Source organism: Balaenoptera borealis, assembly GCF_965194805.1.
Source record: "Balaenoptera borealis genome assembly, chromosome: 8".
Classification (NCBI taxonomy): Eukaryota; Metazoa; Chordata; class Mammalia; order Artiodactyla; family Balaenopteridae; genus Balaenoptera; species Balaenoptera borealis.
The window spans coordinates 23194209-23208927 of record NC_138865.1 but is presented as its reverse complement, the minus strand read 5'-3'; the positions used below and the strand labels follow the sequence as shown (position 1 = coordinate 23208927).

At 38.6% G+C, this 14719-nt stretch overlaps 2 protein-coding genes across 2 annotated transcripts in view; both read right to left on the bottom strand.

The window, feature by feature from the left end:
* The window catches only part of LOC309633729 (receptor expression-enhancing protein 5-like), a 28308-nt gene extending 18287 nt beyond the window's left edge, over positions 1-10021 (bottom strand). The window contains 1 exon segment of the mRNA XM_082402990.1: positions 929-10021. Within this exon segment, the coding sequence (XP_082259116.1) occupies positions 929-950 (22 nt within the window). The 5' untranslated portion in view covers positions 951-10021.
* LOC309633727 (uncharacterized protein) overlaps positions 1-14719 on the bottom strand; it is a 1009062-nt gene that overhangs the window by 21971 nt on the left and 972372 nt on the right. The window lies entirely within an intron of this gene.

Below are 14719 nucleotides of genomic sequence, written 5' to 3'. Positions count from 1 at the left end.
TAGTGAGTGGAATCTGTAATAGCTACAGAATAAAGCACAGTCTGGTTTTAATTAAGTTTAAATTAGCTTTACATGAAAATAAATTGGCTTTGAATCTACAAGATTAAAATAATAATATTAACATCTAAAAGAAATGCTGCTTTTTATATCTTCTCAGTCAAACCCAAAGGCTTAGATGAAATAAAAACAGAAATTGTAAATTACCAATTACTTTAATTGTCGGGTTATTTATGTTCATTTGATTCTTTGAAACATTCTTAACAGGCAATTTTAAAATATTAGAAGTTATCAGTTAGGTATATGTAATGAAAATTGATATTAAAATCAAGAGAGTCATTTGAAAGATATGTTGTTTTCTATCTTGAAAAGCTCAGTTCTGCTAAATCAATAGGAAAGTTCATTTATTATTATTAATGGAATACATTTAATAATTTATTTTAACAATAAATTATTGTTAATTATAAAAAATCTACTCTCTATGTGTTTTGTTTTCTTTATTCTAACAAAATTAGAACAAGTTTCAACTAAAGTAAACATTCCTCCATTACCTGTTTTTCTGTCATCATTGTTCATCTTTTTCACAAGCAAAAATAGAATTTATTATTGACACCTTCAAATGCCCCCCAACACACATTTGTAAATAATTATAAAAAATATCATTCTTGTTGACATATATTCCTAGGAATGATGATGGGGCAGGTCTCTTTCTTTCTTTCTGAATGTATTTAAAATTCATGACAGATGTTAAACATTCGAGATGTCTCCCTGGAACCTCTCCCTAATGTCTCTCTCTCTTCTTCTCCCACCACTCACATTTCTAAAAATTGTACACAGATGCTAATATCCTCACAGAGCTGGGCAAGCTTAGCACTTGAAAAGCCATTAGACCTAAATCTCACATTTCATATATGAAGAAGGGAAAGTCCACCCAGTATGAATGATGTGCCCATGGTGCAGACGTGCTCAGATCTTGGTTCCTGTGATTCTCAAAGAGTTACACCAGTGGCCTTTCCCAGTGGAGCATGTGAGCACTGGACCCAGGGCCTCATAAGTACATGGCTGGAGCAGAGTAATAATTATACTTGAGCCTCAGTTTCCTCCTAGGCAAAGTTGTGAGGATTGAATAAATAAGTATGTATAAAATTATACCCTGGTACCTGGCACCAAAAGGAAAAAAAGTGTTAGTTGAGATAACATAGTCTTTTTAATTTCAAAGAAAGTTTCCATTCCTACTTTAACTGTTATTGTGAAGATTAAATAAATTATGTAATGAGTGATATAACTCTTACACATGTATGAGCATTGAACTCTGGCAGTATCCATGCAAGTAGATCCAATTAGCATCAATTTTGAATTTATTTTAGTCAGAGTTAGTCCTAGACATCTATTTTTCAAGGCCAAAATTGCCTAAATAAATGAATTGTAATTGTCAAATGCCTTTCTCTGTCCCTCTTCAATTCCTTAGAATCTATGTTCTCATCAGCTGTTCCTCTCTTCCACCCCTGAATCCTATCTCTTAATATATCTTGTTGTCTACCTAGTTTTTGCTGGTCCAATTCCTTTCTTACCTCCATCCTTCTTCAGTGATACTACTTGCTGCTTTCTCTAACAATCCCATAAGGAAAACGTGAGTTCAATTTTCCTAGAAATTGTAAGTCAAGTTACCCAGAGAGCCAGATAAGAAAAAGAGTATACTGTGAAAGAATGAGATTAGTAATGATGTTAGCTGCAGCAGCTTAAAGAATAATACTTCCCGTTTCATGAATGTCAGCTATATACCAGGTATTGTTCTTAGAAAGTGTCACACGTGAGTTAATTTAAACTCTTGAGAAACTCGAAGGGTTAATATTATTATCCGCATTTTTAAAATTAGAAATTTGAAAAATGTAAGCGGTTTATAAAACCTGCATGATGTACACAGCTGGACAGTGGCACCCCATGTTCGTGATCTCTAAATGTACCATTGAGATGATGCACATCAAGGTTTGAATCCAATCAACTTAACTAAGGATGGTCCTAGAAAAATAAACTTTTGAACAAAAAAGTTGAAACCTAATTAACTATTTTGTAACATATTCGAAGTAAACATGTATTAGTAGAGGGAGGGTGGTGAAAATTCTCAAAAACCAAACTTTGGCATTTTTTGTCCAGGACTTTTTAGAGGGTAGAGAGAAAAAGAGAGGCAAAAGCATTTTTTTAGAAGATGTATTCTAATGTATCTCATCAATTATCCATAACATTTCAACATGACTCTGTGAACCATCCCACAATTCTTTCTTTGGCAGAACAAATACCTGTCTAATTAAAAACATGTCCAGGGCTTCCCTGGTGGCGCAGTGGTTGAGAATCTGCCTGCCAATGCAGGGGACACGGGTTCGAGCCCTGGTCTGGGAAGATCCCACATGCCACGGAGCAACTGGGCCCGTGAGCCACAATTACTGAGCCTGCGCATCTGGAGCCTGTGCTCCGCAACAAGAGAGGCTGCGATGGTGAGAGGCCCGCGCACCGTGATGAAGAGTGGTCCCCACTTGCCACAACTAGAGAAAGCCCTCGCACAGAAACGAAGACCCGACACAGTCATAAGTAAATAAATAAATAAATAAAAGAACGTGAATTTCTTTAAAAAAACAAACAAACAAACAACAACAAAAAAAAAACATGTCCAGTAGTTCACTTGGAAACAAAACAGAGGATATTCCTGACAATGAACTGACAAGATCTGCTCTATAAAATACAGGTTTCCCCACATAAATAAATAAGATTTTTGTTTTATATATCAAAACCGTTATTGTTGATCATCTCAGACAACTAAATCCTTGAGACTCATTGGGTAGATCAAAAATGCTTTGACTTTAGGAGTAGGTTTAACACTGGTAAAGATAGGAAGGAGGTGGAAAAGGTTGGGTGATCTCTTTCCCCAGATCCCTCCTAATAAGACTGCTGCAAACAGACTAACCACGTTGATCAAGGAAAGCTGGACATCTCCATGTACTCTCTTTCCTGACCCATGTCCTACATCCATTCCCTCTCAAATGGTCATTAAACTCATGAAATAATGTTTAAACTCATTAAGCACCAAGAAAATGCAAATGAAGCCAGAAGGAGATGTCGTATCATTAATCACAGAAAGGACTAAATTTCCAAAGTGAACAATAAACAAAAAAGAAAGACAAAAACAAAAAAGGCAGGAAAACAATAACAATTAGTAAGGCTGTGGAGTCACATGCATGTTCACACACTGTTGGAGGATAAGTAAATTATACAACGACTTTGAAAACCATTTGATATTATCTACTAAAGTTGGAAATACCTGTACCCCATGTGCCAACAATTTCTCTCTTATGTATAGACTAAACAAAAATAGATGCAAATGTGCACCAAGGGGCACATTCAAGAATGTTCAAAATAGAATTATTCATAATCATCAAAATCTGAGAACAATGCAAATGTACATCACCAGAAGAAGTGAATATAGCTATACGATCATAGAATAGGATACTGTGCAGCAATAAATTTGAAAAATTATAGCTGTCTGCAACAACATGGAAAAATCTCTCAATATGATACAAGCAAAAGAGGACAGACTCAAGAGTACATTATGAATGATTTTATTTGTATAAAGTACAAAAGGTGACAAAATTATTGTGTTAGGATTCAGAATGCTGGATATCTTGGTGAGAACAGGAGCATGGTTATTCATAGGGGGCATAGAGGAAGCTTCCTCGGTGCTGGTCATCTTCCCTCTCCTGATCTGAGATGTGAGTCTCCAACAGAGTGTACTCTGTGACGAAGCATTCATTGAGCTATTTATTTTTGAGCTACTTATTATTTTGAGCTATTTTCTATTTTCTCTCAGTGTGTTCTTCTTAAGAAAAAGAGGTTTTTTATTTTTTTAAAGAAATTCAGCAAATAACTGGATATGTTATAGATATTGGGGTATACATACCTACAGGACCAGCTGGAAAAAATTATTAAATGTTAGCTGAATCCAGACATCTACTCCAAAATTAAATTTTCACTGACAATGTCATTATACAGCTTTAATAAGTGTCATTTCCTTGGAAGGAAACCCTAAGGATAGAAAACTTTGTTAACCAACTCAAAAATATTCTCAAAAGTGGTACAAGACGCAATGCTGAAGGTGTCTGACAACAGTATAATTGTTTTTTGAAATACCAAAGTGGGAAAATGTATTATTTGTAATATTAAGGAAAAAATAGACAATTCACACCCACACCTATAGAAAATGCTTGAGGGTCAATATTGACCTTAGGAAATGCATGGAACTTGTTTCAAGCTATTTTCCCAACAAGAAGAAAAAATATTTATTTTTGAATCAAGGCACTGCTTTAAATCTCACCTAAAGAAATCCTCTGAAGACCCAGCTGGCTCAATGCTATAAAAAAATCACATAAATTTTATACATATGCACACACAGACATGCACACATATTTCAAATATGTCAGTTATCTATAGAAAGTTATTTATTGAATTTCAGTGAATAAATTCATCTCCCAGTCCAACCCCCTTTCTTTTTTTGAATCAGAGAATGTAGTCACTAAATTTAAGCCAAAATGTTATTTGTCTTATATATTCTCTCAATGGAAATAAGCTATATATACATGACCTTGTCTTGTCCCCTCGTTCTGATAATACCAGAACCAGATTGTTGTGATCGTTAATTTTGTCTCAACTTGACTGAGCCACAGCTGCTCAGATATTTAGTTAAACATTTTCCTGGGTATGTCTGTGAGGATGTTTCTGGGTGAGATTAACATCTGTCTCAATAAACTAAGTAAATCAGATTGCCCTCCCCAAAGTGAGTGGGTCTCATCCAACCCACTGAAGGCCTAAATTGAATAAAAATCTAAATAAGAAAAAGTTCACTCTCTCTGCCTCTCTTGGAGCTGGGACATTGTTCTCCTCTTGACTTCAGACTCAGACTCAAACTGGAATTTGTGACACCAAATCTCCTGGGTCTCCAGCTTACTGATTGCAGATCATGGGACTTTCCAGCCTCCATAATATGTGAGCCTATGCCTTATAATATCCTACTGGTTTTGTTTCTCTGGAAAACCCAGACTAATACACACACGTAGAGATTTTTCTTATTACCGTGTTTTCTTCTGGATGTAGCTCCAAGTCCTCCTAACTCCACTCTCATTGAGATCTACTTGCTCTGTGGTTTTTGCTAGAAATCCAGGCCACCTTTTCATTTACACATTCATACATTCACACACTCACTCTCTCACTGAGCATGCATTAGGTATTTGATCTTATGCTCCATGTTTTGGTTGGTGTTGGAGAGCAGGTATAAAAGGCATCATCCCTGCCCTTCAGGAACTCACATCTAGAGGGGAAGCAGAGAGGAAAAGTGCAATCCAGCCATGCTCCAAAGCTGTGAGGACACAGAGAAAGGGCAGAAAGTGAACACAAGGTGCTGGTGCAGGGAGGGGAGGCCCCTGGAAGTTCTTGACTTGCCTCTCCCTTGTACTTATCACTTTGCCCGTTTCCTTCTTCCACTCCCAATTCTCCAACTCAATCTTTGTTATCGCAGTATCCAAGTCTGGCCACCAAATATCAGAAATGCCCTAAAAGATAATGTCACTAAAATAGTTCTTCTGGGGCTCCAATAAGAACAAATTAGGGTATAAAGTACTTCAATTGACTTTGTGCCAAACATCTAATTAAACAGAGAAACTGCCCCACAAGTTTCTCTGTCCACGTCTTGTTAACATAAAATGAATACTTCCCCAACAGTATTTCTTTTTCCTTTTAGTCAAGCAGATGCCACAGAAACACTCATGAAGAACCCTGCTCTAATCCCAGCACGGTGCTAATAATGGTTCAAGTAAAACCCAGAATAGCGGTTTGATTTGTTCTCTCTCTCTCACTCTTATTTATTACCTCTGAAGTGTGTTTCCTCTCAAACCTGTTTAAAAAAAAAAAAATCTGAGAATAGTACTCTAGAGGAGAAAATATGAGTCTCCTCACAGAAGTGGAAATTACAGCTGTTTTCTATATTAATCTTATGAACAACCTGTCAATTACTATAACATGTTAGTAAACCATGAGAACATTTCAACAGAGCAAAGTAACTCAGGTTAGATTATTGCTATCCATGGCAAGAGGGGATATGCATAAGATTTCAGATGCTTCTTCTACCAACCTTCTGGGCTGTGAACAGCAAAGTATACAGAATTTCCCTGGGTGCAGGGAAAAAGCCTATGTAATGGTTCCCAGTGAGTACTTTTGTTCCTTTGGGCCCTTACAACAAGTGTAACTGCTTTCTACACAGGGGAAGTTACGGGCTAATTACAGGCAATTTTCCTGTCAAGGTCATCACAAGTCCACTACCAAGTTATTCTTTATGATTTCTTTTCCACCCCAGAGAAGATTGTTCTTTTGTGACTTTGAGATGGATTATAACATCTCAAATCCCTGGGTACTGTAGAGAGCACAAAACTGCCATTTCTCCCAGCAGAGTGTATTCTCAACCACCTCCTTCTCCTCTTCACCATCCAGGTGTCCATGCACAGTACCAGTAGTGCCCCAAAGTCCTATCCACTTTCAGATCTTCTCCAATTTATTCTAAAAATAGTTATTAGACTATTATCCCTTAGTTGTGATGTCAGTGGCATAAGCTGTCATTCTCAGTTCCATCATGGGTCCCAAAGGCCTCTTAAATCAAAGCAAAACATCTAATTCTGAGCTTATGGACAGTCATGCAATTAGGGGAGAATTGGAAGGTGAATGAGATCCCAAAAGAGAAATTTCCATGGAGAGAACCAAGGACTGTACCATCCCTTAATGCTTGAGTGATGCCCAGTGACATTTCCTAGGCAACCTGTTGCAACGAGTTGCTGCTTTGCTGAAAAGGAAGTTCTAAAGGTTGCATTTCTCAGAATGCTTTTGAGTAGGAAAATGCTACTGTGCCATATTGTAAACAGGTCCTTAAAACCCAGGATGTAATTTGCAACAATTATTCTCTAATTCTTTCCTCTAGTTAGATGATAATTATTCAATCCCGTCCACTTAACGTTTATGCCCAGCTATCAGCCATCTCTCGCCACCACTTGGCCTCCGCAATGTTCAGGACCCACAGCCTGCCTTTATGGGTGCTCCTCCAACTGCATTTCTCCCCACATTCCTGGAATACTTTTCCAGAACTCCACCAACTTGTATTTTTCTTAGTTTTAAAATAGTGTTTCCAAATTATGCCCTTTGTGTAGCCAATCTGAATTGAATGTCCCGACCTCTATTACTGCATCAACTCCCATGACTTTTGTGAGTAATAGACTTGGTTGTCAATTCTATATTTATTACATATATCCACATAATCCAGTTCTTTCCTCTCCTTCTGTCTTTTTTAAACAATGATTTACTCTGAAATTCTGTTTATTGTCAAACTCCTCAGGCAACTTGTAGAGAATTCTGTACATTATGCAAATTGTAAATATTGCTCACCAACATTATAATACCTCAGTGATGCATCATTGTTTTCCATCTTTTGATCAATATTTAAGTTTTCAATCATTTTCCTTTTTATGTCAATCAAAATAAATTTTGTATTATCTTTTTAACAGTTTCTAAAATGAGCCAGAGTTTCAATGGAGCAAGATAAAATTCCAAAAATATTCCCATCATTTACCTAAAGGATTCAATCAATAAATAATTCAGATCATCTCATTTAGCAGCTGCTGCTAGTTACATTTCTATATGAAAATATTTTTGTAATTCTTTTTTAAAAATTTTTATTGTAATATAGTTGATTTACAATGCTGTGTTAGTTTCAAATGTACAGCAAGGTGATTCAGTTATACATATATATGTAAATATATATATTCTTTTTAAAATTCTCTTCCATTATAGGTTATTACAAGATATTGAATATAGTTTCCTGTGCTATACAGTAGGACCTTGTTGTTTATCTATTTTATAAATGGTAGTGTGTATATTTTAATTCCAAACTCTAATTTATCTCTCCTCTCCCCTTTCCCCTTTGGTAACCATAAGTTTGTTTTCTAAGTCTGTGAGTCTCTTTCTGTTTCGTAAATAAGTTAATTTGTATCATTTTTTTTAGATTCCACATATAAGTGATATTATACAATATTTGTCTTTGGCTGGCTTACCTCACTTAATAATCTCTAGGTCCATCCATGTTGCTGCAAATAGCATTATTTCATTCTTTTTCATGGCTGAGCAATATTCCATTGTATATATATACCACATCTTCTTTATCCATTCACTTGTCGATGAACATTTAGGTTGCTTCCATGTCATAGCTATTGTAAATAATGCCGCAATGAACAGTGGGGTGCATGTATCTTTTTGAATTATAGTTTTGTCTGGATATATGCCCAGGAGTGGGATTGCAGGATCATATGGCAACTCTATTTGTAAGGAACTTCCATACTGTTGTTGCTATTCACTAAAAGTAAAGCATCAATGGCCCTAACGCTTTCCTTAGCACTGTTTTGTTTAGGATTGATATTCTCTTCATGTGAGGATCAGAAGGAAGCTATGAGCCTGTTAATCCAAGAAGGTTTGGGGCTGTCGTCTTATGACTCATTTCAAAGGGTATAAGTTGAGTGTAGAGAAGTTAGCTAAACTACTCCATAATATTGCTGCCTTGGCATCCATTTTGTGTGGCTGAGCAGCCTGCAGGGGCCTTGAACTGACACCAGCCCTCCCTCGAGCCTAGCACATGGCCTGTAGAGTCACAGGTAACTGTAAGTTCCTGATATGACTTCTCCAGTGCCCTGCGTGATAAATAGTCTGCCATGCCTCCAAGCTCCTTCCCCATGTGCACCCCTTAGATAAGAACCCATCCCAACTGCATAGCTTACCAAAACACTGTTCTTCTTGGTTTGAATTAGCCCTGAAATTCCAAAAGCACTCCACGCTTGGACCTTAACAAAGTCATGTGCCCATGGTCAGCTGGGCTTGAGACAGTCTGGGATGTAGGACCTGGAACCCTTTGCTGCAGTGCTTGCACCTGGACAAATGTCTTCTCAAGCAACAAAATACAAAGAAACTATAAGGGACTACAAATAACTGCATGCGTGTGAGTTGGGGCAAATTATGTACAAAAAGATACAAAAAGACCCAAAAGAAAACAACTGCCACTTCCAAAGAGCGGGAGCAAAAGCAGGGGGTCAGGAGAAAAAGCAGGTACTGCACATGCCCCCTGCACACAACACCAGCAAAGGGGTGGGCAAACCACCTAAGCCACCCCTGTGCTCAATCCCTGGACCCGCCCCTACCCTCACCCCATATAAAGAACCAGCTCACCCCTACTCGGGGAGTGAGCAAGGGGACCTGTTACTTGTTCTCACTCCCCCCCTGTTGCAGCAGGGGCCCCAGTAAAGCCTTGCCTGAACTTCTTGTCTGGTCTCTTATCAATTTCTATTGATTAAGGAAGGCTGAGAACCCTGGTTGGTATCAGGCTCTCTGCCTGCACCTTGCCTTGACCTCCCCGGGTTACCACTCCAGGCATGCCTTGTACCTCCTCCAGGACCTGCAACTAATAAATTTCTCTATTTCACTTTCCCCTGTGGTCTTTGTTGAACTGTGGCTCACCATTCAACTCCCCACTTGGGTCTCGACTTTACACATGTTAATTTAACAAAATCACAACACTGTAAAATATGGTTTGAATTGCTCTGATATAGTTTGGGCTGTATCATTTTCCAAAATTTAAATTGTCTTTATTAATGATGTACTTTAACCAAAGAGTTGAGATAGGCAATGAAGTCTCTCAATAGGAAAAAAAATAATACTGCTTCATTGGCCACTGACTGGTCTTGAAGGGTGGGCAACAGGAGTCACGTGAGAGAGTTTAAGTAAAAATTAAAAGGTGGGTGTGCAATCAATCCTCTCACACACTTAGTGAGTGTGTCCATTAATGTGATCTCTGGAAAAGGTAATTTGGAAGAACTATCAAAATCCATATACCCTATGATAGAGCCATTTCACTACTAAGAATTTATCTTGCAAAAGCGTGTTATATATATATATATATATATATATATATATATATATATATATATGCACAAGAGTATCCACTGTAGTATAGATTTTAAGAGTATAACTCTAGAAAACATGTCCCACAGAAAATGACTGGTTTAAACAAAATATTGCTTATCCACAACTACAATACTGTTTAAATTTTTACCATTGTCATACATTGTTTTAACCTAAAAAATTTCATAGGGTGCTGTTATAAGTTTTTTTTATTTTTCTACTTTATAGTTTTGCTATAATATGCTATGTATTATTAAAATGTAAATATAAATTATGAGATGGTGGTTATGGAAAGAAAAATATTCATATGATGTGAAGCATTTTGAAACCATTCATTTCTCTTTGGTTCCATGTACTTAGGATAATCATGTAGCCAAACTAGAGCAATTTATTTATTTAAGAATTTATTAAGAATTGCCTGTTTATTGTGTTTACTGTTTGCTTACTGCAAGGTATTGTTTACAAAAAAAATACAAGTGGTTTTTCTGTTTTATTAAAAATTTACTTGTCATTCTATAGTTTTGGCAACAGAGTCAAACATTCTGCATTTTAGCTGTGGGATTAATCTCTGTCCATATTTTCCAAAGGCCCATCCTCTAGAAAAGAGGACACAGTCTGAGGTGACACCAGCCGTGTCCTCAGGTCTGGAAAATAAAACCTAGCCAGGCTCGTGACCCCCCCACTCATCTCCCTGTCCCATCCACCTGCCCTAACATGAAGCAAGAACGTAGTGAAGAGGAATCAGAATCACTGCCTTGAGGCTTCCCTTGACCTCTATCACATCTCCAAATCAGCCAAAGAAAAGATGCAGGGCCATATAAACTACTGGGAGTCCTAAGTTCATAAACTATGAAAATTATAAAACTTGTGCTGTTAGGATGCTTGAAGCCCTTAGGTCCCTGGCACCAAGGGCAGCCTTCCCAGAATCCTGGAGAAGGACCATGATTGCAGTTCCTGGGGATGAGGGTGCGGCAACTATGACAAACAGGGAAACAGATGTGTCTGGGAAGTACAAGCACCGGTGTTCCTGAGGTCATGCTGTCCTGTTGCCTCTGGGGTTCTCACATCTAAATGTCACCTTCTGGCACATGGGTGGGCAAACAACTTCCCAGGATCAGAGGACAGCAGCCACCAGGGTATCGAGCATGCTGATTCAATTCTTTATTCACTCCCTATCTCTTGCACCAAAGAGACTAAGATACCATATATAAAGGACCAATATATTGAAATTATTAAAAATAACATCACTATTTAAAGGTTAATTATAAAGAAGTAAACAAGGTTTAAACAAAGTAAAGAAATGTCAACTCTTGGGAAGATTTTAGCATTTAGATCCTGGTTCTAATTCACTTACAAAGGAAATCACATCAACACTTCAGGGGAGATCAAGTTTTCCTTAGTTCCTAAAACATTAGAAATTTCTCACAAGGGACAACTAAGAATGCTTATGTTTTCCATAGGAATAGGAATTGCCACATTGGAATTCAGGTGGCATTTCCACTACACAGCATAACTCCAGGCTGAGGGGGTGACAAGGAGGCCACCAGCTCCAGGGAATTGAAAGCGGAGATTTCTTACTGGGAAAGCTTCCCCGAGGGTTGGAAAGTCAGTGTTTGTGATGCTGGGTCCCTGAAGGTTTCTTCTGACTTATTCAAAATTCACCTTTTCAGCCGAAGGGGTGGTCAGCCTCCTCTTTCCTCTCATCACAGAAAATCCTGCACCTCTTTCTAGGAGGGGCTGCGATCTGTATAACAGCTCAGAGAAGTGCTGGTCCCATTGGGACTTTGAAACAATCTCAGCAAAGAGGAATGAGCTCTTCACACCAAACTGTGGTTTCTTTTTTTTTTCTTCTTTAAACTAAACAGGTATCTTGTGATAATTTTCTGTTTAGAGACAATTGCACTCCTGAAAATGAAGGTTTTCAAGAAAATTTCACAGAAAAGATTTGCCACCATGCCATTATTATGCCATGGCAGCTCACTTTGCTGATAGAGAAATGTAAGCACCTTTTGGAAGGAAAGAGCTCTTTGCAGGAGGCCCCTTTTGTCTTGTCACTAACCTTAAAGCAGGTGCCCCCATGTTTTACTCATTTCTGACCCCAGCACACCTTTCAAGTCCTTTGGTCACACAACACCTTGCCTAACTTGTTGGTTCTTTCCACAGATCAAAGAAATAGGAATGAAGGATATGTAATTAACAGATGATCAGATCTCTTTGCTAGCTTCCCCTTCAGTAATGTTGTGAACAAACTGTGCGACCAAACTGTGTGAATAAGATAGCACCTAGAGGAAGATCTCGAGGAGACCACAAACCTGCAGGACGAGCCTGCACACAGTGAGGGATGGCAACGACTCTGACCTCCTGTCTCAATGATTAACTGAGATTACTTCGCTTCTTCCCTTTAAAATTTTCATGGCTGAGCAGAATCTTTGGAAGTGGTTTTGGGGGACACTGAGTTCACTGTCTCCCCAGATTGCTGGCATTCTGATTAAAGGCACCTTTCCTTTCTACCAATATTTTTCTCTCTCTCGAGTATTGATTTTTCAAGCGGTAGGCAGCCAGACCTGATTCAGTAACAGAAATAGCTTTATACTATGCCTCTTTTAAAAAATACCAATTGAATTAAATAACATAAATGATTAGTTTAGTTTCCTAAAGGAATAGAAATAAATGGATTTGTAATAAATCGGGAAAAAACATTGAGAGATTGGTTCAAGATGGCAGAGTAGAAGGACATGCTCTCACTCCCTCCTGCGAGAACACCGGAATCACAACTAACTGATGAACAATAATCAACAGAAAGACACTGGAACTCACCAAAAAAGATACCCCACATCCAAAGACAAAGGAGAAGCAACAATAAGACAGTAAGAGGGGGGCAACCACAATAAAATCAAATCCCATAACTGCTGGGTGGGTGACTCACAGACTGGTGAACACTTATACCATAGAAGTCCACCCACTGGAGGGAAGGTTCTGAGCCCCAAGTCAGGCTTCCCAACCTGGGGATCCAGCAACAGGAGGAGGAATTCCAAGAAAATCAGACTTTGAAGGCTAGTGAGATTAGACTGCAGGACTTCAACAGGACTAGGGGAAACAGAGACTCCAGTCTTGGAGGGCACACACAAAGTAGTGTGCACATCAGGACCCAGGAGAAGGAGCAGTGACCCCATAGGAGACTGAACCAGACCTACCTACTAGTGTTGGAGGGTCTCCTGCAGAGGCGGGGGGTGGCTCTGTCTCACCGTGAGGACAAGGTTCTGGGAAGTACTCCTTGGTGTGAGCCCTCCAAGAGTCAGCCATTAGCCCCACCGAAAAGCCCGGGTAGGCTCCAGTGTTGGGTTACCTCAGGCCAAACAACCAACAGGGAGGGAACCCAGCCCCATCCATCAGCAGTCAAGTGGATTAAAGTTTTACTGAGCTCTGCCCACCAGGTCAACAGCCAGCTCTACCCACCACCAGTCCCTCCCATCAGGAAACTTGCACAACCCTCATAGATAGCCTCATCCACCAGAAGGCAGACAGCAGAAGCAAGAAGAACTACAATGCTGCAGCCTGTGGAACAAAAACCACATTCACAGAAAGATAGACAAGACGAAAAGGCAGAGGGCTATGTACCAGATGAAGGAACAAGATAAAACCCCAGAAAAACAACTAAATGAAGTGGAGATAGGCAATCTTCCAGAAAAAGAATTCAGAATAATGATAGTGAAGATGATCCAGGACCTCAGAAAAAGAATGGAGGCAAAGATCGAGAAGATGCAAGAAATGTTTAACAAAGACCTAGAAGAATTAAAGAACAAACAAACAGAGATGAACAATACGATAACTGAAATGAAAACTACACTAGAAGGAATCAATAGCAGAATAACTGATGCAGAAGAACGGAAAAGTGACCTGGAAGACAGAATGGTGGAATTCACTGCTACAGAACAGAAAAAAGAAAAAAGAATGAAAAGAAATAAAGACAGCAATAGAGACCTCTGGGACAACATTAAACACAACAACATTCGCATTATAGGGGTCCCAGGAGGTGAAAAGAGAGAGAAAGGACCGAGAAAATATTTGAAGAGATTATAGTCGAAAACTTCCCTAACATGGGAAAGGAAATAGCCACCCAAGTCCAGGAAGCGCAGAGAGTCCCATACAGGATAAACCCAAGGAGAAACAAGCTGAGACACATAGTAATCAAATTGGCAAAAATTAAAGACAAAGAAAAATTATTGAAAGCAGCAAGGGAAAAACGACAAATAACATACAAGGGAACTCCCATAAGGTTAACAGCTGATTTCTCAGCAGAAACTCTACAAGCCAGAAGGGAGTGGCATGATATACTTACAGTGATGAAAGGGAAGAACCTACAACCAAGATTACTCTACCCGGCAAGGATCTCATTCAGATTCGATGGAGAAATCAAAAGCTTTACAGACAAGCAAAAGCTAAGAGAATTCAGCACCACCAAACCAGCTTTACAACAAATGCTAAAAGAACTTCTCTAAGTGGGAAACACAAGAGAAGAAAAGGACCTACAAAAACAAACAAAAAACAATTAAGGAAATGGTAATAGGAACATACATATCAATAATTACCTTAAACGTGAATGGATTAAATGCTCCAACCAAAAGACACAGGCTCACTGAATGGATACAAAAACAAGACCCATATATATGCTGTCTACAAGAGACCCACTTCA